The 25,513-nt window shown below is 35.6% G+C and overlaps 2 protein-coding genes across 4 annotated transcripts; both read right to left on the bottom strand.

Moving 5' to 3' along the window:
• Positions 1-6,823: 6,823 nt before the first annotated feature.
• On the bottom strand, positions 6,824-17,120 carry LOC104115406 (pentatricopeptide repeat-containing protein At2g27610-like). 3 transcript variants are annotated; one of them, XM_018777400.3, is made up of 2 exons: positions 16,723-17,120; positions 6,824-10,125 (listed from the first exon to the last, which is right to left on the bottom strand). In XM_018777400.3, the coding sequence occupies exon 2, from the start codon at positions 10,054-10,056 to the stop codon at positions 7,900-7,902; it is 2,157 nt and encodes a 718-aa protein (XP_018632916.1). In that variant the 5' UTR covers positions 10,057-10,125; positions 16,723-17,120; the 3' UTR covers positions 6,824-7,899. The 3 variants fall into 3 exon arrangements, with proteins under 3 accessions (XP_018632916.1, XP_033516979.1, XP_009624328.1); XM_033661088.2 differs by lacking the exon at positions 16,723-17,120 and adding an exon at positions 11,165-11,601; XM_009626033.4 differs by lacking the exon at positions 16,723-17,120 and adding an exon at positions 11,183-11,600.
• Positions 17,121-17,437: 317 nt separating this feature from the next.
• On the bottom strand, positions 17,438-25,513 carry LOC104115405 (uncharacterized). Its single transcript, XM_009626031.4, has 18 exons — positions 25,096-25,513; positions 23,476-23,595; positions 23,181-23,309; positions 23,024-23,086; positions 22,035-22,142; positions 21,372-21,449; positions 20,586-20,678; positions 20,385-20,471; positions 19,976-20,077; positions 19,697-19,816; positions 19,521-19,583; positions 19,159-19,292; positions 18,919-19,000; positions 18,765-18,823; positions 18,616-18,661; positions 18,122-18,213; positions 17,962-18,031; positions 17,438-17,848 (listed from the first exon to the last, which is right to left on the bottom strand). Exons 1-18 carry the CDS (start codon positions 25,339-25,341, stop codon positions 17,777-17,779), a joined length of 1,764 nt encoding a protein of 587 aa, XP_009624326.1. The 5' UTR covers positions 25,342-25,513; the 3' UTR covers positions 17,438-17,776.

Raw genomic sequence — 25,513 nt, 5'->3', positions numbered from 1 at the left:
CCACGATTATTATTTTTTCCCTTGTATGGCCAATCAAACACTGTATTATCTTATCCGAGATTTTATATAGAGATTAAATATTCTGAAGACTGAACCATCAACCAAAACGACCCCTTACAGTTATTGGTAGATGTCGGAATAATCTTTAAATCGAATAGCCACATCGAACTTGTGTATAACATCCTACTCATTATTTTCAATGGTATGATGATGATTATATATTTGTATTGGCTGTAATATTATCCCATTCCAGAAGTAAACGGTAGTGTCAAATATGTCTAGTTTTGGCCATTTCTTGATGCTAAGATAGCCATAAACGTAGTAACATGGCTTCTCATATATAGCATGGTTCTGCAATCTAGTCATCTGATGAATGATTATTATGAAAACCATAGCCATGTCTACCTATTCTTCCTAGAATACACTACTGTTTTTTTGTTTTTTGTTTTTTTGTTTTGGTCCATTTGGAGATATTCAATAAAATTGAAATGATACGCATCCGAAAGTTTAAATCAGTAGGTGTAAACTACCATTGTGTCGTTCGTCCTTCTTCTTAACGACAATGGCTGGGTCATTGCTAGTGTTTATTTTCCCATGTAAATTAGAATCAAATATTAAATTTATGGATTAATTGTTCACATCGAGATTATTGAAATAAAGGGACGAGACATCTTTTATGGTAGTAACCGCTAACCACTCAATGGCTAACAGGACTAATCTAATTCATTTCAAAAAATTTATCCTACAATTAAAAATTTCAGATGTCAACGTACTATACGATCGAAACAAATTTTGCCAACAATTAAGGATTTATAATCTTTTAGAGTCTAAGCGAAGGGATACACTTAAACTGATGAGAAGTGTCACAGATTCCTGAGAATTGAGGTTTTAACTTTTAACATTATTTAGAACAACGAAATTCTTCTTGTATATGTCTGTTCTTTAAGCTGGTATTTATAACTATCTTATGATTGTGTAGGTTTAGATCATATACATTTAATTTGTAATCTCCTCATAGAATGTCTGCTTATATTGTCATGATCGATCGGTCTATTCAAAATACAAAAAATATAAAGGTCTCAATTTGAAAATTTGAACTAATGGTCTCTACTGTCGAGTGGTTCATTAATTAAGATGGAGATTACAAAGAATATTTGGTGGTAACCTGATAATGATGGTACCATCAAGAACTTTGTTTCTAAAGTATTCAATATCGGAGAGATGTCGCTATATCTACTATTCATTCTGTCCAAATTATTGTTCACTTCACATTATTGAAGAGATTATATATTCTGCATTCAACTACTTAAAGTTCTGAATACGCATATGATGAAAATTGTTTGTTCCTTTTGACGTTATCTGTATTTTCTTCTTATTTAAGTGGCAATTTTAACGCGAAAATTCAGTCCTTTGGCTATTTTTAGCTTTTGATTCTTTTTTCATATAGCAGTCGTGGATTTTACATTTTTAAAATCGATCGGTATTAACTGATGAATTCACTTGTTAAAAAAATAATTAAAATTTGAGTAGTTTACCAGTAAATTGTTAGTATGTTGTATCTTAAAGTATGAGCCTATGAGGTCCAATCACCATCCACAACATTAATTAATAAATAAATAAATAAAGAGGATTGATGAATATTCAAATGAAATTAAATGTTTTTTTATATATGAACCACATGCATGTAATCAAAAGGTGGTGGTAAAGAGGAAAGGAAGTCCAGTCAAGCACATAATTCTCCAGATGTTAATTAACTAGTTTTATTACTAAGATATTAATTAGCACTATCAAAGAAATCAAGCGTGGTCGGTTTGTTAGGTAAGGTCACTTTGAGAATGTCTTTTTCCCTCAAATATTATAAAAGACAAAACAGAATATTTTTTGGTCGGACAACTAAGACTTCTTCTAAGCTTAGTTATAAAGCTTAGATTGAATTAAAATCATAAATTAAGCTAGAATTTCAAAGAGGAAGAAAGATTCTAATTTGACAGGCTGATTAGTGTTGATTAATCAATTAACTATAGCACGTGTGTACATAATCCACTATCTCAATTCTTTGTGCGCTGTGGATCAAGCAACTTTTGGTTTTAGCATCATTCTTATTCCAATGTTCCATTCTTATATTAGATCTCTTTTGGTTTTCTTAACTGTATTAACATTAATTAATTAATGGGAGAAATCATTTATCATCGGGCATGATGTGGTGTACCAAACCAATGGACCACTTGGGGAAAAAAAAAATGTATGATAAGTTCCAACTTGGTTAAATGAATATGGGGATCTAAGTGGTGAACTAATTAATAGCTTGTTTGGCCAAGTGCTTTTTAAAAAAAAAAAAAAAAAAGAAGTGTTTATTCCTTAATTTAAGGTATTTGGCCAAGCTTTTTTTTTTTAAAAAGTATTTTTGCCTAGAAGCAGAAGCAGTTTTGAAGAAGCAGAAAAAAATAGTTTCTCCCCAGAAGTAGAAGCAGAAGCAGTTTTGACTTTTCTTCCTACCAAAAATATCCTTTGCAAAATATTATATATACCCAAAAAATCTTACTTAGTTTAAACTATTAAGTAATAAAAAATAACTTTTGGGATGAACTTTTATATTATGATTTTTGATATATTTAAATTATCTTGAAAGAATAAAGTACTTTTCAATTTTATTTTTATATTTTACTTAAATAAAATAAAAAACTTAATTATTATCTTTAATAATAAAAATTTATAATTATTTATCTACTTATACAATATTAACTATTAAGCAAATCTCTTCATGTCCTTATTTGTAATTTGACACATAAAAGTACTTTTTGAAAAGTTTGGCCAAACACAAATTATTGTTCAAGAGTATTTTTCAAATTGATTAGTCAAACACAAACTGTTTTTCTCCAAAAGTGCTTTTTTGAAAAAAGCACTTCTCAAAATAAGCTGATTTTTCCAGCTTGGCCAAACATGCTATAAGACAGGTCAACAACAAGCCCATTAATTTTCCACAAGTTTGGGCACCGTAAGATATGTACGCAGCCTTATCCCTAACCTGGAAGGGAAGAAAGATTATTTCCGATAGACCATCGATCGGAGACGGATAAAAAAAAAGGGTAATTGCAACGAGTAGGAATAACAACAAGATAAAATAAGACCGAATCCAAGAAAACAAGATAAAATAAAACTGAATCCAAGAAAGTAATTAAACTCTAGGTAATAATAGTAATCTATGAATGATATCATGCTAACACTAATGCTAGCGAAGTGAGTAAGACAACGAGAAACGCTCGACTACCTACTCGCCCTCTACTAGGGGTGGCAAACGGGTGGGGCGGGTCGGATATGGGACGGGTCGAAAACGAGTAATGAAAAAACGGATAAATTAGTCTCTCAAATTTGAGAAACCTCCAATTTGAGGTTTTATAAATGTAAAAGTTAAACTCATTAGATATCCATTGGTTATCCATTTTCTAAATGGATAATATGGTTTTTATACATATTTGACCCGTTTTTAAATAGTTCATTATCCAACCCATTTTTTAGTGGATAATATGATGGTTAACTGTTTTCTTTTAACCATTTTGTCACCGCTACCTTCTACTCTAATCTTCCACCTCCACGCCCTTGAACTAATTAAGGCAGGTCACGTGTGCAAATTTCATCATGATTTAGTTCAGCTAAAGCCGCCCACTACATGATTATTGCCACTACGCAATTCTAAAAGGGAAAAGTTTATGCAATACTCTTTAGATTTCCGGACAAAGTTATGCAAAGATTATAATATGAGAATCGTAATCCAAAATTATTTATACTTGGATTAATTAGTGTATATACTTGTTTTAGCAATTGATTGATTCATTGTATTAAAAAGGTGATACAGGACGTACACTATTTAAGTTTACTATTTTACCCTTGTTTTCTAGTAAATAGAAAGATATAAACATTGTTAATTTGGTCTTTTTGGTGTTTTATCTTCGTAGAGCTACATACCGTATAAATTATAGTTGATTCCTGTATAAAATAATGATGCGATTGCGGTATAATTTATACAGGCATTGCTTATACCTGAAACGAATTATCAATCAAAGGCAGCATAAAATAAACACGAATTGCATACTGAGATTATATTCTTAATTCCAGTAACTAAACGCCCCTATGCTGTCTTAACTTAGCAAAAATAATTTGTTTGCTTTCTTTGTTGACGTGAAAGTTATCTCCTTTCTATTTCACTGTTTCCATTCAACTTTTATACTTGCTATCCAGTTGAGGTTAAGAAAATTGCTACGAAATTGAGATAACTAGGTATTAGAATGTGGCATTTAGATGGTCATTTTTGCAAGAACAGTAACACATTGTCACGATATTGAGCACTGTTTTCCTGCTAATATGTCTGTTTACCGAAAAAATCTGATAACGTTAGATTTGTATATGGTTCTAAGGGTACGTAATATCCTTTGATACAAAAATAACAATACAAGTATTTTGACTGTGAGGATAGAAAATGATGAACAGAGAAATTGAATAAGATCAAACAAGCACAAAGAGATGTCTTTTTTTTTGTCAGAGCCCCCCATTGTCTATTGCAATCCTCCCCCTTTTATAGAAGAGGATCATTACAAAAAAACAATAAAATAAAATATATAGTGGAAAGCCCATGATGACTTGTCTCTTCCTTGATTCCCGCCAAGATTCTCTCTTGGTGCGGTTGCAACGGCTCTTGTCTGTGAGCTCGATACTAGCTCGAACTCATTACTGGGTCGGGCCCTTTGGTCTTGGATCGAGTTCGACCTTCGAGATGGGCGTCACGCATTTCCGACCTAGAAGCAGTGCCTTGCGAATCGATTCGGTCATGGGCTCGATAGGATTATCGAGCCGCCTCCTCGAGCGACCTTCGGGCTCGAGGTTCGTTAGTACCGACCTCAGAACTTACTCCCAAAATCTCATTCCAACTTTTTAACACTCGAACTCGCTCGAACGTAGGAAGGCCGAAATCTATTTCGACTGTATACAATGTCAAAAATCGAACCCCTGGAAGTTGGGTAAACTAAACCCATGAAACATGCTTGCAATCATGGGAAATCTGCAAAAAGAAAAAGGGAAAAAAAACTTTTATGTTTAACTGAATTCTCATATAAGATATTGTCCTCCCTGGATCAAGAGAACTGAATCGGGAAGAGAATTAGTTCATTTCTCACTATACATTAAGAATTTGTATGCTTCATAATTTCTCTTACAAAACACCTGCTTGCATTAATAAGGATGAATTAGAAAGTAACTTGAATTTTGAGTGATCCTAGCCTAAAATACTTCAAATGATTATTATTCATTAAAAAAAAAAATACTTCAAATGATTATGCATTTAGGCAACAAAGACAGATTTTGGAACCTTAGCTCTCTTCTCTAACTTCTCTCTCTAGACTCCGATCAAACCTCAGTATGCCGATCACCACCATTAACCCCTTCTGAACCATCTTTCTCTTTCTCTCAACCTCCTTCCACACCCTCCATTCATATGTCCACTCTCATTCTCAGAGCAACCTCGGATCATTCTAGATACAAATCAGCTTCTACTTCTTAGTAATTCTAGTAAAATTCACAGATTGTACATATGTAAGAAAGTACTTTGCATGTTCACTAGGATTCATTAACTTTTCTCAGTAGAATACGCAACGAAGAAAGCCATCTAAGCCCATTCCCACACCCAAAATTCCCAATGGGAGAAAATAACTCTTAACAATTTCCTCAAAGGAGTTACCTAACCAAATTTTCAGTAGTAAACTGGTCTTCAGAAGTTGATCCCTCTAACAATTTTACTAGTATTTCATACTGCTATAGTGCGTAGAAAGGTTACTCCCTAGAACACACCTGATCCTAAATGTAATGGATGCAGCAATAGTGAAAACGACTCCGTCAGAGTGAGTGAAACAGAAGCCTAAAATGCAGTTACTACATATCTTACTAAGGACATTAGCTCAAATGAAGGAAGATCATAGAATGCATCCTTGTTAGAGAAAATAAGATTCTACTTCAGAAATCAAAGACCTGCAGAAAAATCTCACCATAAAGATGAGCTTCCTACTTCTGCCGTGGTCTAAACAACTAGCAGCAAGAAGTTTCATGTTTATCATCCATGAAAATACTCCAACTCAGCAATAATTCTGCATTCAGACAAAAATAAGACATAATATAGAAATAAGTTTGAGAGTTTGAAAGTAGCAATAACAAAGATAATTGATTATAGTCTGGGAAGGAATTGAGGATACCGAACTCACCCACAACAAGCTTGGAACTGCAGTCAATAAAATGAACGCAGGTACGGATTGGATTTGAATATTAGGACCTGCCATCAACCAGTCACTCAACTGCGCTTCAATGGGCATGTCCCGGTGAATTCAGTATTTACAAGGAGAAAAATGGTAGAAGGCCCCTCTTTCCCTGCTTTTGGCACCTCTTCCTTTGGGGAAACTCTTGAAGTTGCATCTTTCATAATGCCATGGAACTTAAATTTTAATATGTGAGACAGAATTTGTAACTAGTTGTTAGGATACAGCTGATAAAAAGCAAAACTAAGGCCCACAACGGTGCTACGATTCAACATAAAGACAAGTTCAGTGTCTGCCATGTATATTTATCCCCGAGTCCTAGGCAAATAGTTCATTTTGTGCAGAATAGCTAACCTCTGTGCTACGATTCAAAACATAACAAAAAGTCTCCACTAAAAGAGTAGCTTTAGAATCTGGCAATTTTTTTTCCCGTATAAATGATACATTCATGTAATAAACAGTAGAAAAGGCTTTTTTTTTTTACCTCAGAGAACATAAAGTGGAGTGACAGGAAAATTCGAATAGGCTGCAGAGACGACTACATCCGAATTTAAAGAGGCATTCAAGAAATATATTTATACTGTTCTACCACATTCACAAAATGACCCAAGAACTAGTAAAATATTAGCGGCAAATTTCTGTACAGCAGCAAAAGAAATGCCACCCTTACAAAACAGACACACTTTTGTTAGTTAATTTTGTGTATGTATCTATGAACACTCTTGTTGATTTCTTCGTTTCGGTAATTTCTTGGAGAAGTACTCCCCAAATGGCTTCTCAGGGACAGGTATCAACTTCCCAAGAGCAGCAAGGGGCCAGCTTATAAATCCAATGGCTATTGAAACAAGGCACAATTGCCAACTCAGTCTCACAGTTGAAACGAATTTTCCAAGAAAGAATATTATGATAACCTGAAGCACCAATGTGAGGCCGGCGATTGAAATGAATAGACGGTTTTTGTGGACTCCTCTGAATACATTTATCTCATCTGGCTTCCGAGCATGAATTCATTGAAAATCTGACATAGGACAAAAGCATTGAGAATCAAGGTATTCTTCACTTTAACAGCACGCTCCCTCGTCTCATGCTCTAAATGCAGAATTTGTTCACCTCGGAAATTGAGGATTAGGAGAACTGTAACTTGATACAGAGCCTGTATTATTAGGTTTCTCCACATGATATTGGTGACGAGAGGTTCCCTTCGACCAACAGGAGCTCGGCGCATTAGATGATCAGTTGGTGGTTCTGTGGCCAGTGCAAGCGCGCCCAAGGTGTCCATAATAAGATTTACCCAAAGTAGCTGAACAGCATTCAATGGGATATCACCAGCAGAAACTGCAGCAACAACGTTAATTATAAGAGCACCAATGTTAACAGTTAGCTGAAACTGGATGAATTTCTGGATGTTAGCATATACGGATCTACCCCATCGGACAACCTTCACAACAGAAGCAATTCAAGTACTACTAGCACCAAAATGATCGCTTTTCATATGAGACGTTCCTCAAGTACAAAGCTTGCATCATAATGACTCTTTCTCCTAAATCATTTCCCAATACTTTCATATGTTTACTCCCCTAACTAGTTGCTACAAAGTGCTATTTCAATCTCCGGATGTTAAAACAGATCTGAAATCTGGTTTATAACCCAAAGCCTTCATATCCACCCTTAATTCTTCCAGCATAAGATAAATGCTTTTTTTCTCTGGGTGTTCCTGATCGCTTGCATAAAATTTATGGGCTTTACCATTAATCGTAATCCAACTAAAGCCCGGCTCCTTTTTAACCCCTTGCTTTTTCATCACATTTCTCAGGTCAATTCCCTCTCTAAAATTCCCAGTTTCCATATATGTATTGGATAAAAGAACATATGCAGCTGAATATTGAGGGCAAACAGAAAGGATTTTCTTGGCAGCTATTTCTCCTAGCTCAGAATCTCTATGAATCCTACATGCACTTAACAGTGATTGCCAAACCATTTCATCCGGTTCAACAGGCATTTTTCTGATAAATTCGAACGCTTCAATTAGAAGACCCACACGGCCAAGGAGGTCAACCACACAAGCATAATGCTGCATCTCTGGTACCAAATTATACCTTTTACCCATTGACCAAAAAAAGTGAAGACCTTCTTTAACCAATCCACCATGGCTACAAGCAAACAAAATGCTCAATAATGTAACTGCAGTGGGTTTAATGCCCAATTGCTCCATTTTCTTGAATAGTTCAAGTGCACAAAATACAGAACCATGTTGGGCATACCCAGATATCATGGCAGTCCAAGAAACAGCATCAGCATTGGAAATACAACCAAATACCTTTTCTGCCTCAGTTATGCTCCCACACTTGGCATACATATCTACCAGTGCACTTTCTATGTAACTTTCATTCTGTAACCCAGTTTTGTATTGGAGCCCATGAAGTTGCCGACCGTACTCAAGATAGCATAGGCTAGCGCATGCAACAAGGGTGCTAGCCAAAGTATACTGATTGACTGCAAAGCCTTCTTCCCTCATTTGAGAAAAAACGGCTATAGCTGCCTCCCATTGGGAACCTTGCGAATATGCAGTCACAAGAGTGGTCCAAGACACTATGTCTCTTTGTTCCATTCTGTCAAAGATCTTCCTTACACCCTCAAGAGACCCACATTTAGCATAAGCATCTGCAATTGCATTCTGCACACTAAGGGATATATTATCATATTCAGATTTAAGAACCGCCGCATGAACCTCCATTAAAAACTTGGAATATTTTGATTCAGCAATCGCGTCGAACAGACTACAGTAAGTGTAAATATCAGACCTAACATTCTTTCTACACATATTAACATATAGCTGTAAAGCTTCTTGGCCACATCTACACCGTGTATAACCAGAAATCATTGCGTTCCATGGCATATTTACTCCACAATTGCTGAAATTAGAATCAAAAACAGTCTTTGCCTCACATAAAGCACCGCATTCAGCATACATATCAATCAGTGCAGTGCCTACCACAACATTAGAATCCATATCCAACTCAGAGACACAGCTATGGATTACCTTACCCTTGCCAATATCACCTAAACTCCTGACTGCCTTCATTACACCAACTAAAGTGTAAACATCTTGGGAAAATCCTTTATTTTTCATTTCAATGAAACGATTAAACGCTTCCGAATGAAAACCATTAGCAGTAAGTCCTGATATTATTGCATTCCAAGAGACCGCATTCCTTTCACTCATACTGTTGAAAACAAGAGATGAATCCTCAACATTCCCCAGCTTGGCATACATGTTAAGAAGTGATGTATTAATAATGACATTTGAAGAAAAGCCTCTCACAACAATCTGAGCATGTACCATTTTACCTAATTCAAGGCTTACTAAAGCAACACACAACCGCAGTGCAGCCGAGTAAGCAAATCCATCTGGCAGCATTCCATAATCTAGCATCTCTCGGAAGTATTTGAACCCGTTGTAGAAAAATCCATTTTCTATTGATCCCACAATCATGACAGTCCAAGAAAAGACATTCTTCTGCAACATTTTATCAAATAATACCTGACAAGAGCTAAAATCTGAGCATTTCGAATATGCGTGTGATACATGATTAAGCAACAGCAACAAGTTATTATCTGAAAAATTAGACTTCAGAATATAACCATGAATAGTTTTGGTTTCATCTAATAACTCTTCTTCAGCGCATACATGGAGCAGGTCGACCAGTTTTTGCACTTGAGCTTTGTTGGAAGCTTCATAACTAACACTAGTTTCAAGCATCTTGTTACAAACAACCCCATTATTTCTCTTGGTATTTGGCAATGACAATTGTGATCTCGATATTACTACCTGTATAGAAATTATAATAGAATCACTAAACTGCATTGTCACTCAACTAAGCCAAAAGTAACTTAAATGGCTGTAACATATAAAGTAATTAACATGATATGACAACTATCAGAAAACTAAGTAGACCAATTGTGACTCTCATTGTCACACCGTGGAAGAAAATATTTGACTTAAGCTTCGTTTGTTCCCATTAAATGAAGGTCTAAGTCTAACCATCCAGATCTCAATTAAGATTCATACAGAACTAACACTAGTTTCAGTCTTATTTTTTTCTTTTACAAACATTTATTTGCTCTTAACAGTTAACATGTTTGATTCACTCAAATCTTGTACAGAATCTTAAAATTATTAAGATTCCTGCGAAGGTGATCTTTTATCACTACTCTATTCACTCCCAAAGCATAACCACCACCACTAGCCACCACCTCCACCTACAACCACCTTCACCACCTACTTCCACGGCAACCACTACCACTAACTACCACGATCAACCACCACCACCAACCACTATCACTAGCCTCTACCCACAACCACCACCACCAACTACCTCACAGTCATCACATCTTATTACCACTAAACAACTACCAAGTCAGTTACCTCCACCAACCACGACCATGATGAGTCACCACCTCACAACCATCAGTACCGCTAGCTGCCACTACTACCAGCTTTTAGAATATGCTTCATTTTAAACACCATGTAAATTAAGATTTGCTCTAGTATTTTATGGATATAATATTTAATTATTACTTTTTGTAAACTTTATGTTTAATCGTTTTAAATAAAAGTAAATTATACACACTCAGATGTTGAGAAAATAGACAAATTCAATTTCCACTGTTTAATTTAGAGACAATATCTAAATAATCATATATGTAATAAAGTTGAGACATCTTAATCTTTAGAAAACAACAAACGGAACCTTATATAATATATTAGTAATAGAGGAAGAAATTAATAAGGAGTAATTTACAATGAAAAAATGGCAGCTAACAGTCTCCAATTTTCTTTCTGATAAGTAATCTACAAGCATTTATACCACATGTTTGTCTCTTACTCTGTTACTTGAAGGAATAGTATGCAACTGGCATCGAAAAGCTGGGCAGGAATGATTAGCTTCAAGAATCCCACGTTTAGCAGAGAAATGACAATTTATAAGTGATATTGGGTGCATTGAAGCTATTAGAATCATGGACTAAGATATTCAGCATATATACTTCGTTCAGGAACTATATCAAACATCTGGTTGGCATACAAATGGAAATGGGTGTGAGTAAAGGACACAACTTTAGTGCTTTACACATTCGAAGTTTCCCTGTTGTATTTACCGCTCGGAAGTAGGAGTGAGATAACTAAGAAGGCTTTTCCTGTATGGAACCACGATAACCATTTGATCAAAGAAAAAAAATAACTTCTTTTTTCTTCATAACAATGAAAATAGGTCACTCTCTTATCTTATCTCTATGTTGAAAAAGAAGGAACTTTTTTTTTTTCCCACCTTCTTTCTTACGACCCGATTGTCATATATTTTGCCAAAATAAACTCCAAACACATATTTGGCCATAGATTTTGCCTATATTTTGGTCAAATCCCAAATTTCAAAACTAGCTCAATAGTTAGTTTTGGGCCAAAATATCACTATTATATTTTTTTAAAATTATCCCAAACTTTTATATTTTATAAAAGAGCCCACCATTTATTATTTTGTAACGTGTTGCTTCATCTTCTCGGCCCTCTTATAGTGTATCATGTAGTTCATTATAAGAATAATAATTTTGTATCAAATTTATTTATGTTAAGGACTATGATTTGCGATAATATAATGAATATTATTGATAATAGTATTGTTGGGTATTTGTGATAGTTTTTAGAACTTGTGGGAATAAGCCATGTTTCATGTTTTTCCAAACCAAACTTCACCCAAAACAAATGTCCAAACATGTTTTCATCTTCAAACCAAACTTCACCCAAATCAAATTTTTCAGAATAAATTTGGAAATCTATGGCCAAACGCTAGCTTAGTACTAGTTATGTGCACGCGCCTTTAATATCAAATAGTATTAACTTTTTAAAAATCATATAAATATTGACCTAAAAATTCTATAAATACACAAGATTACATAAATGAGTTGTCCTTTTACAACAACAAAACAACAACAACAACAACAACAATAAGTAAAAAGATGGAGAAATTAGAGAGCAAAATGAACAAGAGGGGATAAATGTGAAGTGCTCTAAGGTTCTTCGACAACAAATATAGTTCTATCTTTTCAATGGGTAAAATAAGTATGAATTTAAAATTAAGTCCATAAGCAAGAATTGAGAGCAATGACTTAATATTATTCCACTGAACTAAATCATTATATAATTAATTTCATCCCTATGACTATTAGAACTACTCCAGTAGACTGGTAACTATATATATATATATATATATATATATATATATATATATATATATATATATATATATATATATATATATATGCACATCTATTATAACAAAAAAAATATTTGTTAGACTTCACTAAAACGAAATTTCATAATCCAGATTTGGATTTAAAAGTCCAAATATATACAACTGCTCCTATTAACACTCAAAATAAGTTCCATGTACGTTATGCATTAAATTTTTTTTTTTTTAAAAAAGGCTAAGAAGTAACAAATACACAATCCTCCATTTACACAAACACATATTTTTATATTCAACCCATTAAACTAATCCACTCTCCTCCCAGATCCCACCCCCTTCTGTTTCTTGCTTATTATTTCTTTAGCTTCATTTACCATAACTACAGTGGAGTTTAAAGAAGAGTGGAGATGTAGGATATTTTTTGGTATTTTTAATTTCTAATTAACTAATATAATTTACCTATAAGTTGCACCTGATTTTCTCCTCTTTTCACCTTTTCATTGTGTCTGCATAATTAATCTTTCGTTCTCGAGCAATCCCGCAAGAATCTACGATGATTCAAATTTTTTATCCTCGAAAGATGAGTGGTTTATTTTACCTTATCTTGATAAAGTAAATGGTTATATAGTGATTATAGAAACAAAAAAAAAAAAAAAGCGAAATGATATATATGAACGGACAATCAATTATGTATAATTTGCATTAAGTAGATGAATTTGATATTGTATTAAATTATTTGAATAAATTTAGTCTATAATTGATGAATTACTCATGCAACTTTTCAAATTCTCCAAATCCTTTTTTAGCATTTAAGGGTAATGTTAGTTGGTATATATATGAATAATTTATTTGTCTTTCAATCTTTTACTTTGAGGCTTCTCACTTATACTATATATATTCGTTAGAATCCGTGCGGAAGTATAAGATGAAGTACTCCAGAGAGGCTTAAAGTATATTTCTCATTCCACAATCTAACTAAGTTTGCTTTTTAAATGACATTGCACGGAATGTATCTACAATTTTTTAAAAAGTTGTCTTCAATCCAACATGAAAAACATACAAAATACAATGAATTAATTAAAATTTACATTGTCTCTTAAATATGTACAATAACAGTTGAACGTATGATAACCCATTATTGAAATTATTTTTTCTTTCATGAATATTGTGAATTATTTACCACCACAACATTATGTACAAAACATCATTTAATGGAATGTAATTTTACTTTTAGGTAGAGGGTAATTTGGTCATTCAGTTTTCAAAGGAAATTTCAGTAAACTAACTGTCACGCCCCGAATCTGGGCCTGGACGTAACACGGCAACCGGTGCCTGACTACATGCGACCGAGCGAACCAACTGGCTAGCTGAATTAACATGTGATATTATAACATACTGAATGCGGAAGATAAACTAACACATGTTGATATACTGAAAGTCTGGATGATATATATCAAAGTGTAAAAATATTAATACAATTCTGAAATATATTTGTAGCCAACATAGCTTAACATGAAAAGCCTGCGACTCTGTCTAATTGTTACTCTAGTCTATGAAGCCTCTAATAAAGTACTGAAAACACTGACTGTCTGAAAATACTGAAGACTGTAAGGTAATGATAATGCTTCGAAAGAACTGGGATCACCAAATAGTTGGTACGAGAATCCTAGCACTCTGAATCATCAACCTGTAAATTATTACCTGCATCGAGAGATACAGGGCCCGGGCAAAAAGGGACGTTAGTACATTTGAATTGCACTGGTATGTAAAGCAACTGAAAGAAAGAATTGTAAATGTTGAAACTGAAACTGAGCTGATAATAGAGAACAGATAACTAACTGAAATGATAACTCCTGAAATTGAAACTGCATTGATAACTGATAACTGGTAACTGAAATGATAATTGATAACTCATAACTGAACAAAGGAAGTAAGGATATGAATATTCCCTCTTCTGAATGATGAATAACCTGTTTATCAGAATAAATAAACTGCGGCCTCAGACCCAATATATGTGTGCACAAACTACGGTCTCCGGCCCAAGTATACATATACATATATGCGGCCTCAGGGCCAAATATGCATAAAGCATTAACTGCGGCCTCAGGCCCAAACATGCACAAAACATAAATTGTGACCTCATGCCCAAACATGCATAAAGCATAAACTGCGGCTTCGGGCCCAGATACAGGTGTTCAACATCCAGGGATTTAAAAACAGGAACTGAGAATCGTATTGTAATACATGATACTGAAATATTGAATCATATTGAGTTACATGATACTTGAATGCTGAATAGAAATGAACTGAGACATGTATTCATGAACTGATTATGAGAACTTATGCTTCAACTATTTATAACATGCTGGTAATCTAGACTGAGACTCATGGGAATTAAACACAAGTCTATATTGATTACGCACTGAGCTCACAACGTTCAGAATGAAAGTCATGAACGAATTATGAAGCTAGAGAATAGAAGTTCTACAACTATTCAGGGAACTAGGCTTAACGATATTTCTGAGGCAATTAGTAACGTCGTAAAAGAAACGTAGTGTAGGGAGAATCATTAACATTCCCAAACATAGAGAGTTAGCCTCACATACCTTGGCTTTACCCCTTTTGAGTGTATCACAATGTTCATCGCCTCTTTCAATAGTAATTTATGGCAACATATATCAAGAGGAACCAATATTAGCACTAATGCTCATGTTTTAGGTACTTAGATATTTTATCAAATACTTGGTGGGCATAAAGCATCATAGTCTTTATTAATGGTATTTCTACGCCCAACAACCTATTCTCTTGCTCATAGCTAATTTTATAATCTCAAATTGTTATAACTAATATCATTCTTCATCACCTATAAGATAAACAACACCTTTAATCAATAATCAACAATCAACAACCCAAACTTATAACCGTTCATGTTTTTCTGTCAAACCCATCAACTCATATCTCATGAACTAGAGTATATAATCATTAATCCAATGATATAATCAATTAGAGGGTGAAGACATTGCCCTTTTGAAGTTCAATCCTCTTGAATTCGAGTTCTAGGGTTTCTTTTCTCAACCATGATGTCCCAATCGAATATATAATGATTTGAAGGGTTTACTCATATTAATAAGGTGTTGGAAAATTGAAATTAACTTAAAATCACCATTAGAACTTACCTTGGATGGTGGAGGGACCTTTGAGGAGTTAGGTTCTTGAGAGCTTCCCTTTCTAGAGCAAGTTTTTGTGTTTTGGGGTGTGGTGGACGAAGTAGGGATTTAAAAATGACCCCCCCCCCCCCGGTGCTCTCCCACACACCTAAGGCCCAACCGCGCACCAAACGCGCAGAAAGGAAGTAACACCGCCACAAGTGTGCGGCCGCACACGGGACCATCCGGCCGCGCATACTGCGCATTTCTCAGTAAAACGCACATAACGTTTTGCACATACATCCGTTCGGGCTCCACAATATACCGTTGGAAAGCTATTTCAAAGGGCTACAACTTTCATGTTTTGAGGTTTCTCCAATTCCTAATACATTTTTATGAAATCAGGATGAAAGACATATCTTCCATAACTTAGTCGATTTTATCGAATCTTATGCACCTCACTCTCCGTCTTAATTCCAAACGATTATTTCCACCCATACTCATCCCGATAGGACTTCATATGTCTAAAATATCAAATTAATATCTATTTAATATATCCACACCTAGTCCGAATGTACGGGGTGTTACACTAACTTCACCTAAAAGTGTTCATGCTTATAATATAGTATGATTTTTTTTGTTATTAATTCAAGTTCATTAAATGAAAGAAGCACTATCCATAGCCGACACTAGTTTTATTGTTTCCAAAATACAATGCTGGAATAACTAAATTCCTTAATTTCTAAAATAAAAGATTGCAAAAAAGGGTATTGTAACTTGCTATTTATTTATAAATATCTGAAATGCTTGAAAAAACTGTAATCTAAGAAATATTTTTTTGACTGTCCAAAATTTTGGCGATGTTCACACTCAGAGTATTTATTGAATTTTAGAGAACTGTTATTGCACAATTTGCCACGCATATGTTTCATGAACATTTCATATTAGTCATCAATAGGTTATCATTTCCTTGGTGAATTGGTAATCTTCACTTGAATAACTTTTAGGACAATAACTAATTGTATCACCAAGCCAAACCTTGAAGTAGTTAACATGCAGTAATATTGACAAATCGAATAAACTTCTTTCTGTTCCTCAGAAGGCTAAGGGTTCTCTTTGGCTCCCCACCACCCATTTTGCAGCCACAGAGCTCCAGTGCCAAACCATATGTTTCCGGCCACGCGCAAGTATAGCTATCCCTTTGTCTCGTCTAAAAATCACCACTACAAGAACAAAGTGACTTTCTCAACAATTATTTCTCGTACTCTAGTGGCGAGCAACCTCCACTTCCTCTTACTCTAGTGGCGAGCAACCTCCACTTCCAACTAAGAGATTGTGAGTTCGAGTCACCCCAAGAGCAAGGTGGGGAGTTCTTGGAGGAAGGAAGCCGAAGCTCTATCGGAAACAGCCTCTCTACCCCAAGGTAGGGGTAAGGTCTGCGTACACACTACCCTCCCCAGACCCCACTAGTGAAATTATAATGGGTTGTTGTTGTTGACTCTTGTATTATACGTGAAGAATTAAAATGACCTAAAAACGAAAATATTGTGTAAGAAGCGAAAAGGCTAGTAAATGTAATATTGTAATGGTGCAGCCCGATAGCAAGATGGGCACAACTGTAAGATAGGGAGACTTGAGAATTAATGCCTGCGCCAGATGAAAGGACAGACGCGGCAAACCTCAAAAAGCTTAATGACTTCTTAAGTAATAGTCGTACATTTACGTAACATCTATATTGAAACTGCGACTAAAATTACAATCAAGTTGCACATATTTGAACAAGGGCAAGAGAGTTTTTCAATGTTCAAGTACAGTTGAACAACCTTACAGTTGCGTATAAACCCTCAACCACAGCATGCAGAAGTGAAATGAGAGCGCCATAAACTAAGAATCACATTGATAGGATCAAGTTATCATACAGCATTTCCTATGCTTAAACGCATGGAAAAATACTTCACTACAACATACAGATCTCTCGTAGTGCAAATTCACCAGCTAATGCTATTCCTTCAAGGCGGGATGCCTCTTAGCTGGAAATACTGCAGCAGCCCTAAAGTAACTAGATGGCACACTATATAAACCCAAAACCACCTCAAAACTTGAAATCCTTCTTTTTGGACTTGCCTTCCTTTTCCTGCATTTTACGTTTCCTCTTCTTCTCATTCTGCAATAATTTCATCTCATTAGTACGGATACTCATCATAAACCAACAATTCCAAGAAACATAAGGTGGGTGGGGAAAGATAGAATGAAGAGGAAGAGACGAAATAACCACACCTCTGCTACCATGTCACTGAAATCCTCACGCTGGCTACGAAGCTTCTCTTCCTCTCTAGCTTCCTCATATCTATAAAAAGCACAAGAATGGTTTAGAAAAACTTGAATTTAATATGTAGAAGCCTCTAATTAGAAAATATTAAAAAGAACCACTACTTACTTGGCGGGTAAGACATTGTCCATGAGTTCCAACTCTTCAGGTGCCAATGTGACATCAACTCTATCTGACTTCTGACCTTTGAGCAGATCAACCTGCAGTGGACATTTCAAACAAATTAGCCTCAAATTCTAATCTAGTGCCTCGCCCAAAATGTGTACATCTGTATACATAGTATCAGACAATGACACAAATGAAATTGACGTATTGAATAAGATTAATCAAAAAGTAACAAGACATTTTGTGGTGGTACTCCGCCCTTGTCTTTAATTACGTGATTTTCCATTAGGGCCCAATTACTAACAAGACAAAGTTGAAAGTTTTTCCCTATTATGATTTATCCACAATAGTTATAGCCCCATCAATAGGGCTTTGAGACAACTGAGATCATGTATTCTCTGAAGATTTCAGCATTAATTGTTCATAAATAAAGCCCAACAAGAAGGTAAACTTGCATTTGAACACAGGACACACACAGCACAGAAAGATTCCCTTACCCTTTTGGCACCAGTCTTGTCTTGAGTACCAGTGTTGATCACATACCTGTAGGATGAGAGCACAAATCAATTGCACAGTGGTAGAAAGGGGTAAACGTTAATGCCCAACACCATTTGTGTGAGTATAGATAGGCAGGTAGATTACTTACGTATGGGTTGTTCCAAGAAGCGTTCCAGGAGCTATCTTTTCTTCTTTTTCTTCAAGCACCTTAATAGAAGAAGAGATGAAATGAGTTTCCTTACAAGGAGAAAAAAGTAATCAGGCGGAACGCGAGAACTGGAAGTCAAAGTTGGTCCAATTACCTGGTAGAGGGGCTTCTCGGGCTCCTTCCTCTGCTGCTTGCGAAGATCAATAACATCAGGAGTCTCAACTCCAGTAGGAGTACTATACCAAAAACAAAAATACATTGAGAAAAAAGCCTCAAATGGATCCTAGCAAGAATGAATAAACTAGTGAATGGAATTGAAAGAGAGGACGATGTCAAGCTACTTCAAGATTTCTGATAGATAATGGGTATTAAAGGTATGGATCAAGTGCAGTACCTTGAAAGGCTGTCCACTGACTGAATACCATCCTCCAGCTCCTCTTCCTCCATCTCTTCTTCCTCTTCTTCTTCCTCCTCTTCTTCCTCTTCCTCCAAGTCACCCCAATGCTTAGTCTTGTCAACAGGTTCATCCTACACATGAAGATCGGCACGATTTACTTAGACACCACACAGGAAAAGTGACACACAAGCTTCTGTGGCACCAACTACAAGACCACATACATGAATTTAATAACAGCATTAAAACATCACAAGTGGGACACCTTTGCAAGGTGTACCAAATAAAGTTAGTTTAAGAATTCTTTATTTTACCATTCTGAAATATGGCAGCATACCAAGCAAAAAAAAAACACAGCATACCTCATAATTAGGCTGGTCTTGTTGCAACACACCAAATACATCTCCGTATAAAGGGCGTCCGTACTATGTCAAAGAGAAGGGGGGATAGGTTAAAACTCAAAATAAGAAGAAATTTTAACACAGTAAAATCTGAAAGAGAGCATAAGAAACTCCAATGTACAGGTTGGAAAACCTACTTCATCAACAGGTGGTTTACCCCAACCTCCCGGCTGATAGCCAAACTTGGCTCCTGGTGGAATAGGAGCATTGAGTCCAGGGATTTTCAGCTGAGGATAAGAGGGTGGAGGACCGTATCTCTGCACAGAAAATTGGAGGTTTAAAATCACATCAGCAATGGAACTCATTCTAGTAATAAAACAAAACACGGGGAACAAAATGATCTCTTCCACTAAAAACAAGTAGTTTTAAGGGTTTATCTTTTGTTGAAAGTAGCAAATAGTTTTAAGTTAGCTAACCTGCATATTGATGAGCCAAGGAGGAGGAGAACCTTCAGGCATACCAAGGGCCTCTTTCAGTTCATGAGACAACATTCCAGGTTTCATTTCCCTCAACTTGACCTGCACATCAAAATCAAATGATGGTTAACAGACAAAAGAGCATAGGAATATGGAAAGAATTAGCCCTCATACAGCCCAACACAATCAAAGATCAAATCAACACATAAGGTGAAACACATCTCCAAGTTGGGTAATTCTTTCCAAATCACCCCAGTTTGGTCATATGAGATTACAACAAAAAGACTGCCATTGCTTTTCCCAGGATTGGTGAAATATATGAGCAATGCTGAGAATGGTAAAAATTAGCATGAAAAGCTAGACATGAAAGAGCATAAGTTTGATGAACAATGACAATGGCTATTTGTACCTCAAACTCCTTCCCTTCATAATACAGATCGCCATGATGTGTCAACTTCGGTTTAGTCTGATACTTAAAAAAGGCATCATGGAGAACCTGTGAAGAATAATCCAGAGCAGTAAGCCTCAGAAACATAAACATTTAACTAGTAGCTCATAAGCATTTAAAAGGTCAATAATATTATTGAGGAAACAGAGGCTATGTAAAAACCTGATAATCGATATCCATCTTCCCCATTTTTGGCTGCATCCTTTCCCGCTGCTTTTGTTTAAGCTTCTTACTGTCCTCCTTTTCAATATAAGCCTGCAGAAAAAGAGCAAATAAGATATACTCAAACAACGCAAGGAAACCAGAGAAAACTACATACGCTCACAGAACGGTATCATATTTCAATAAGTTTTCACACAACTGATTCCTAAACTCAGCATCTTACTCCAGGTAAATAGTTTTACGAGAGTCTGCTTTGCAATTAGAACTGCTAAAGGGTTAACCGCTGGAAAGAACACATTTCCTATGTGAAGTCTAGGTGTTTTAAAAGTACTTGTTGGTGTAAGAAGAGTATTGTAATTGATATTGCCTCACTGATGGACCTTTTGTGTTCTTTCAAGATATAGGAGGCGTAAGACCTTCTGATCTCCCCCCACCCCACCCCCCACCCCAAAAAAAAGGCAAAGTGTTTGCGTCCATTAAAAGAACAAGGTCACTTAGGCTCATCTCAAGATAACTTAAAATGAGAAAGCATCAAGGAGTTTTACTCGAAACTTTTGCCTCATTTTGATTATAATCTTTACTTGAAACTACTATGATAAATAACCAGCCTGCTTCTCATTTTTCGGTCGTCAGAATGAGAAGCCTCCATTTCTTAATGCCCGTATTTTTGTAGTTGATCATATTTGAGAACGATCAAAGCATCTACTTGAGAATCATTTATTCAACACATTCCTATTTAACAAAGCCATCTGGAAGGAAGGCTAAAGTTGGACAGAGTAATCATACTTGTCTAATTTTCTCAATTCCTGTTGCAGCTATAAAGTCAGGAAGTTGAAATGGTTGTTTCTCAATTCCACGCTTCCCCTGAAAAAAATTCAATTCAGTGAGATAAAGGCTAATAAAAAAAGAGAGACTAAGATAACTGTATCAACATACTTTGAGCGGCTTATATGACTATACTACTGTACTGGCAGATCCCATCATAACAGAAAATTGAGCCGACAAATAATGCAAAGATAGCTGAAACTATAAGAATTTGGATAGAAAAATATTAGTCACTCAAACTTTAAGATGCATGCTTGAGAGAAGCCAGTCATTTTAACAGATAAGACAAAGTGAATCCACAGCACCATAGACACCAACAAACAGACAAATGCATTTATCCCAACCCACTAAAATATATATAGAAACAGATATCATGCAAGGATTCTCCTTGCCAAACACCTACATGTTTGAGGCTCCACCAGTGTCACAGCCGCTCTCCTGCAAGAACCACATGTATATACATATAAGACAAACCTCATTTATCTTCTATGAACCCCTTCGTAAACTAAACCTTGTTTCCTATCAAGCAATTCTATTTTAACTAGATGCATGCAGAGCAAGGGGTACAAATTATTCCTCACTTTTATTAACCTTGCAATATATGTACCATTCGTGGTGACTAACCTGCAAAAATTTCCGTTTCTGACACCAGTGCCTTGGAACAGGAACAGTATTTCGGTAAGATTTCAGAAACACCAAAAGCTTAGGATCTGCTGCAGTAGCATCCCACACCTAAACAAATATATATAATCAGTACCAAGGGAAAGGACGCTACACTTAGAAACAAAATCCAGAGTCTAGACATCAACATAACTAGCAGTTATCTCGTATAAATAACTAAAAATAAGATAAATTATATTATATACAAGTTATATATAAACAAGATAAATTTTCGTACAAATAAGAAACCAGACATTTTATCACACCAACTATGTCATACTATCAAAAAAGTATAACCAAAACCTGCATGACCATCATGCAAAATTTACTTCCAGTAAAAGAAAAGATGATGATTTGCATGATGACAAAAAGAAACAAACAAAGGTTATTATGTAGTTTTATCTTAGGGTCACAATGACCCTCCAACTTGATCTGCAAAGATAACAGTCCAAAATATTCGCTAGATCTGGCAGTTTAATGGAGCGCTTTGCCTTTTGTGAACAAGTGAGCAGAAAAGAAGGCAGCACATAAGACAAAGAAACGGCAGAAAAATATTCTTCCACGCTAGCCCAAACTAGAGATGCAAATAAAAAGGACATTAATACCTTCTTTTGATATGTGATAATACCATATCCTTAAAAAAAATTTAATGTCTGAATCCTCATAAAGTCATACTTGATAAATGATTCAAACCATAAAAATTGACACAACCAGAAAGCAAATTTAAAAGGCAAGTAAAGAAAATTCAAAGAGTTTAGGAAGGGAAGGGCATAATCACAAAAGAATGAACACAACGACATATAAAAAATGACAATGTAGACATTTATTCAAGGAATAATAGTTAATAACTCATTTTTGGCTCATGACAAGACAAATACACAGGCTAAAAGTACGCGAAACTGCATGGAGAATATATGTCCAGTTAATAACAATGAAGCAAACGTCTTGCATACCTCAACAACATCAGGCTTCATAGAGATTTGCTTCAGTTCTGCAATCTTCATCCTACGCTGAAGCTGAAATGAACAAGCAATTCAGTGTGGGGCCTACTGAAGGTAAACAACTTAGAAGTAACAAGAAATATGAACAAAGAATGCTGAAAAATCTAACTTTTTTCTTTTTGTTAGAGATGCCCTTCTCCTTTAGCTGTGCGTCATCCTGTTCGTCGTCCTCAGAATCAGAATCAGCCTTTTTCTTGGAGGATCCATCCACAGCAGTTTCGTCCTTTTTTTCATTCTCCTGAGGAGTTTCAAATGAAAAGAAATTAGGCAAACTGGCTTCAGAGGAAAATGACAAACACCTAATACATTTCTATACTTTGAAGCGTGACAAGAGACCACCAACAGAAAATCCCTAATCTAAGTCCAGCTACACTCAAAACATCAGAACACAGTTCTATTTTTACCTCGGAACCAGCGGCATCCGTGAAAGTAAATCTCTCAAAGACCTTCCTGAATTCCTCATCGAACTCACCATCTAGTTCAGCCTTCTCTGGTACATACTCCACTTCAACTTGCTCCAAAGACTGTAGAAAATCAGGGAGTAAGGTCAACATTGAAAGTTTAGGTAAATACACTTTTTTTATAGTGGTAAGAATATTTTCAATAACACAATAAAACCAACAGTAAAAGGTGCTTTTTGAGACGATGGACCAAGTTTCTGCTGCTTCCAGAATATTCTTTTATATTCAGTGCTGCACATTTCAAAGGTGAAGCTTGAAAAGAACACGATTGAATAAAGAATAAAACACCCATTTCTGCAATTTAGCAGCAAATAATGCTAGAAGGTTCGATATTTCTACAGATATAATAATAATCTCTTTGGAAAAGATTGACGTCAAAAAGGAGGCAGTGAACCAAGCAATCCTGGTGGTCATCTAAATCAAATCAGTATCCTTTGCAGAGACAAATAGATGAGCAGAATTTTCTAATTACTCGCTGAAGCTCGGAAATCCACCAATTGCCAACTATTTTATACACATTAGACAATGCAAATATAATAGTCAAAATATCCTCATTACATTATAGTATATGAAAGCATACTACTAAAATCCAAAGGTTATAACAAGTACCACTTCACCTATGGCTTCTAAAAAACAAATGATTTCGCTCAAATCATTTGCAAAACGGTAATCAGAACTATCCTCTTTTTTTCTCAAAAAGGGAGCTGGGACAGACAGTCTAATGTCAAATTCTTATAAGGGCATAACATAATTTCTTCCAAGTCAATATTTATTTATTATTTAATAATGGTGGTGTCGGGGCCATCTTTCGTGCACCTCGACCATTCCACTGGATACCTGCTACCTCCACCACACCGGTATCGAGTAACTCTGCCTCCAAAGCAGCTGGGAATAAATTTCTTCCACAATAAATATTTCACACTCCCAAATATTTTAACTAAGAAAAGGTTCTCCAATTTCTGTATTGAAGCAACAACTCTATCAAACTAATTGATCTAAAATCTTCAATATGTATCTATAATACAGTAGAAGGTAGCCCACGAACATTACTTACAAGGGAAAAAAAAAGGTTAAGGTGCCAACTATTATCATTATGCACTAAAAAGTGGAGTTGAATGCTTGATTGAGGTGCATTTAAACCCTAAAAATAGGTGCAAACTTGGTCTTGCTTAGCCGACTCTTCCATGTGCAGGCACTAAGGCATATACCTTACCACCCATAGAGGCTCTATCTAGAAAGAGACCGTACTTAACAGTAAATATAGGAATACTATAAGGAGCTTGTTATTGATTAAAATAGAAAATTAGAAATTTAGCTTCAGAAACTAGTACTAAGTCTGAATTAGAAACTCATATTTGGATCTCCCCACACATAGTCAAACGTCTAAAATCAGTTTTTCAAATTGATTTACATGTTTTAGCTTCATACCTTTCATTTAATCTCGGTTTTTTCAAATTTCTTTGTTCCTATAATTACCATATGTACTTGTATTTTTTCTTAGATTATGTTCACCAAAAAAAACAGAACATCGTAAACGTTACATTAAGGATAACCATAAAGTACCTTCTGAGGATCGGAATTTTCCTTAGCACTATTCTCAGCGCCGCCATTTGCGTCTCCGGCAGCGTTATCACTGTCTTCTCCATTGGCGACCTGAGAAGCCACCTTGTTCTTCTTCTGCTTCCGCCGCCTACGGCGCCGCTCGCTTTCCTTCGATTTCTTAGAGGCGGCGTTAGGGTTTTGAGGTCTCAAATCGCCGTTTGGATAGCCAAGAGTTTCAGCTACTCTATTTGATACTTCCACCGGCATAGTTTCCCGGCTGTTTTGGGTTAAAGTAGATTAAGTTGTGAAATTATTCCGGTGCCGTTGTACGAGAAGGGGAAGAGGGAGAAATATGGACGTAGTCGGAGGAGGAGAAAATATCAGAATCGTTGCCAGTGATAGTTGGGCTGAACCTTTGAGAGAGATATATAGTTGGGCT

Source organism: Nicotiana tomentosiformis, chromosome 2 (assembly GCF_000390325.3).
Source record: "Nicotiana tomentosiformis chromosome 2, ASM39032v3, whole genome shotgun sequence".
Lineage (NCBI taxonomy): Eukaryota > Viridiplantae > Streptophyta > Magnoliopsida > Solanales > Solanaceae > Nicotiana > Nicotiana tomentosiformis.
This window is presented reverse-complemented; position numbering and strand designations above follow the sequence as displayed.

Bases quoted from the DNA above. Each gene is read 5' to 3' on its own strand.
- LOC104115406 (XM_033661088.2), bottom strand. From the start codon at position 11,317: ATGATTCTAATAGCTTCAATGCACCCAATATCACTTATAAATTGTCAT. The intron at 10,126-11,164 runs GTATAAATGCTT...ATTTCTATACAG, and splicing joins GAGTAAGAGACAAACATGTG to GTAGTAATATCGAGATCACA.
- LOC104115405 (XM_009626031.4), bottom strand. From the start codon at position 25,341: ATGCCGGTGGAAGTATCAAATAGAGTAGCTGAAACTCTTGGCTATCCA. The intron at 23,087-23,180 runs GTTAGATTTTTC...TGTTCATTTCAG, and splicing joins TCTCTAACAAAAAGAAAAAA to CTTCAGCGTAGGATGAAGAT. The intron at 19,817-19,975 runs GTTAGCTAACTT...TTTTCTGTGCAG, and splicing joins CTTGGCTCATCAATATGCAG to AGATACGGTCCTCCACCCTC.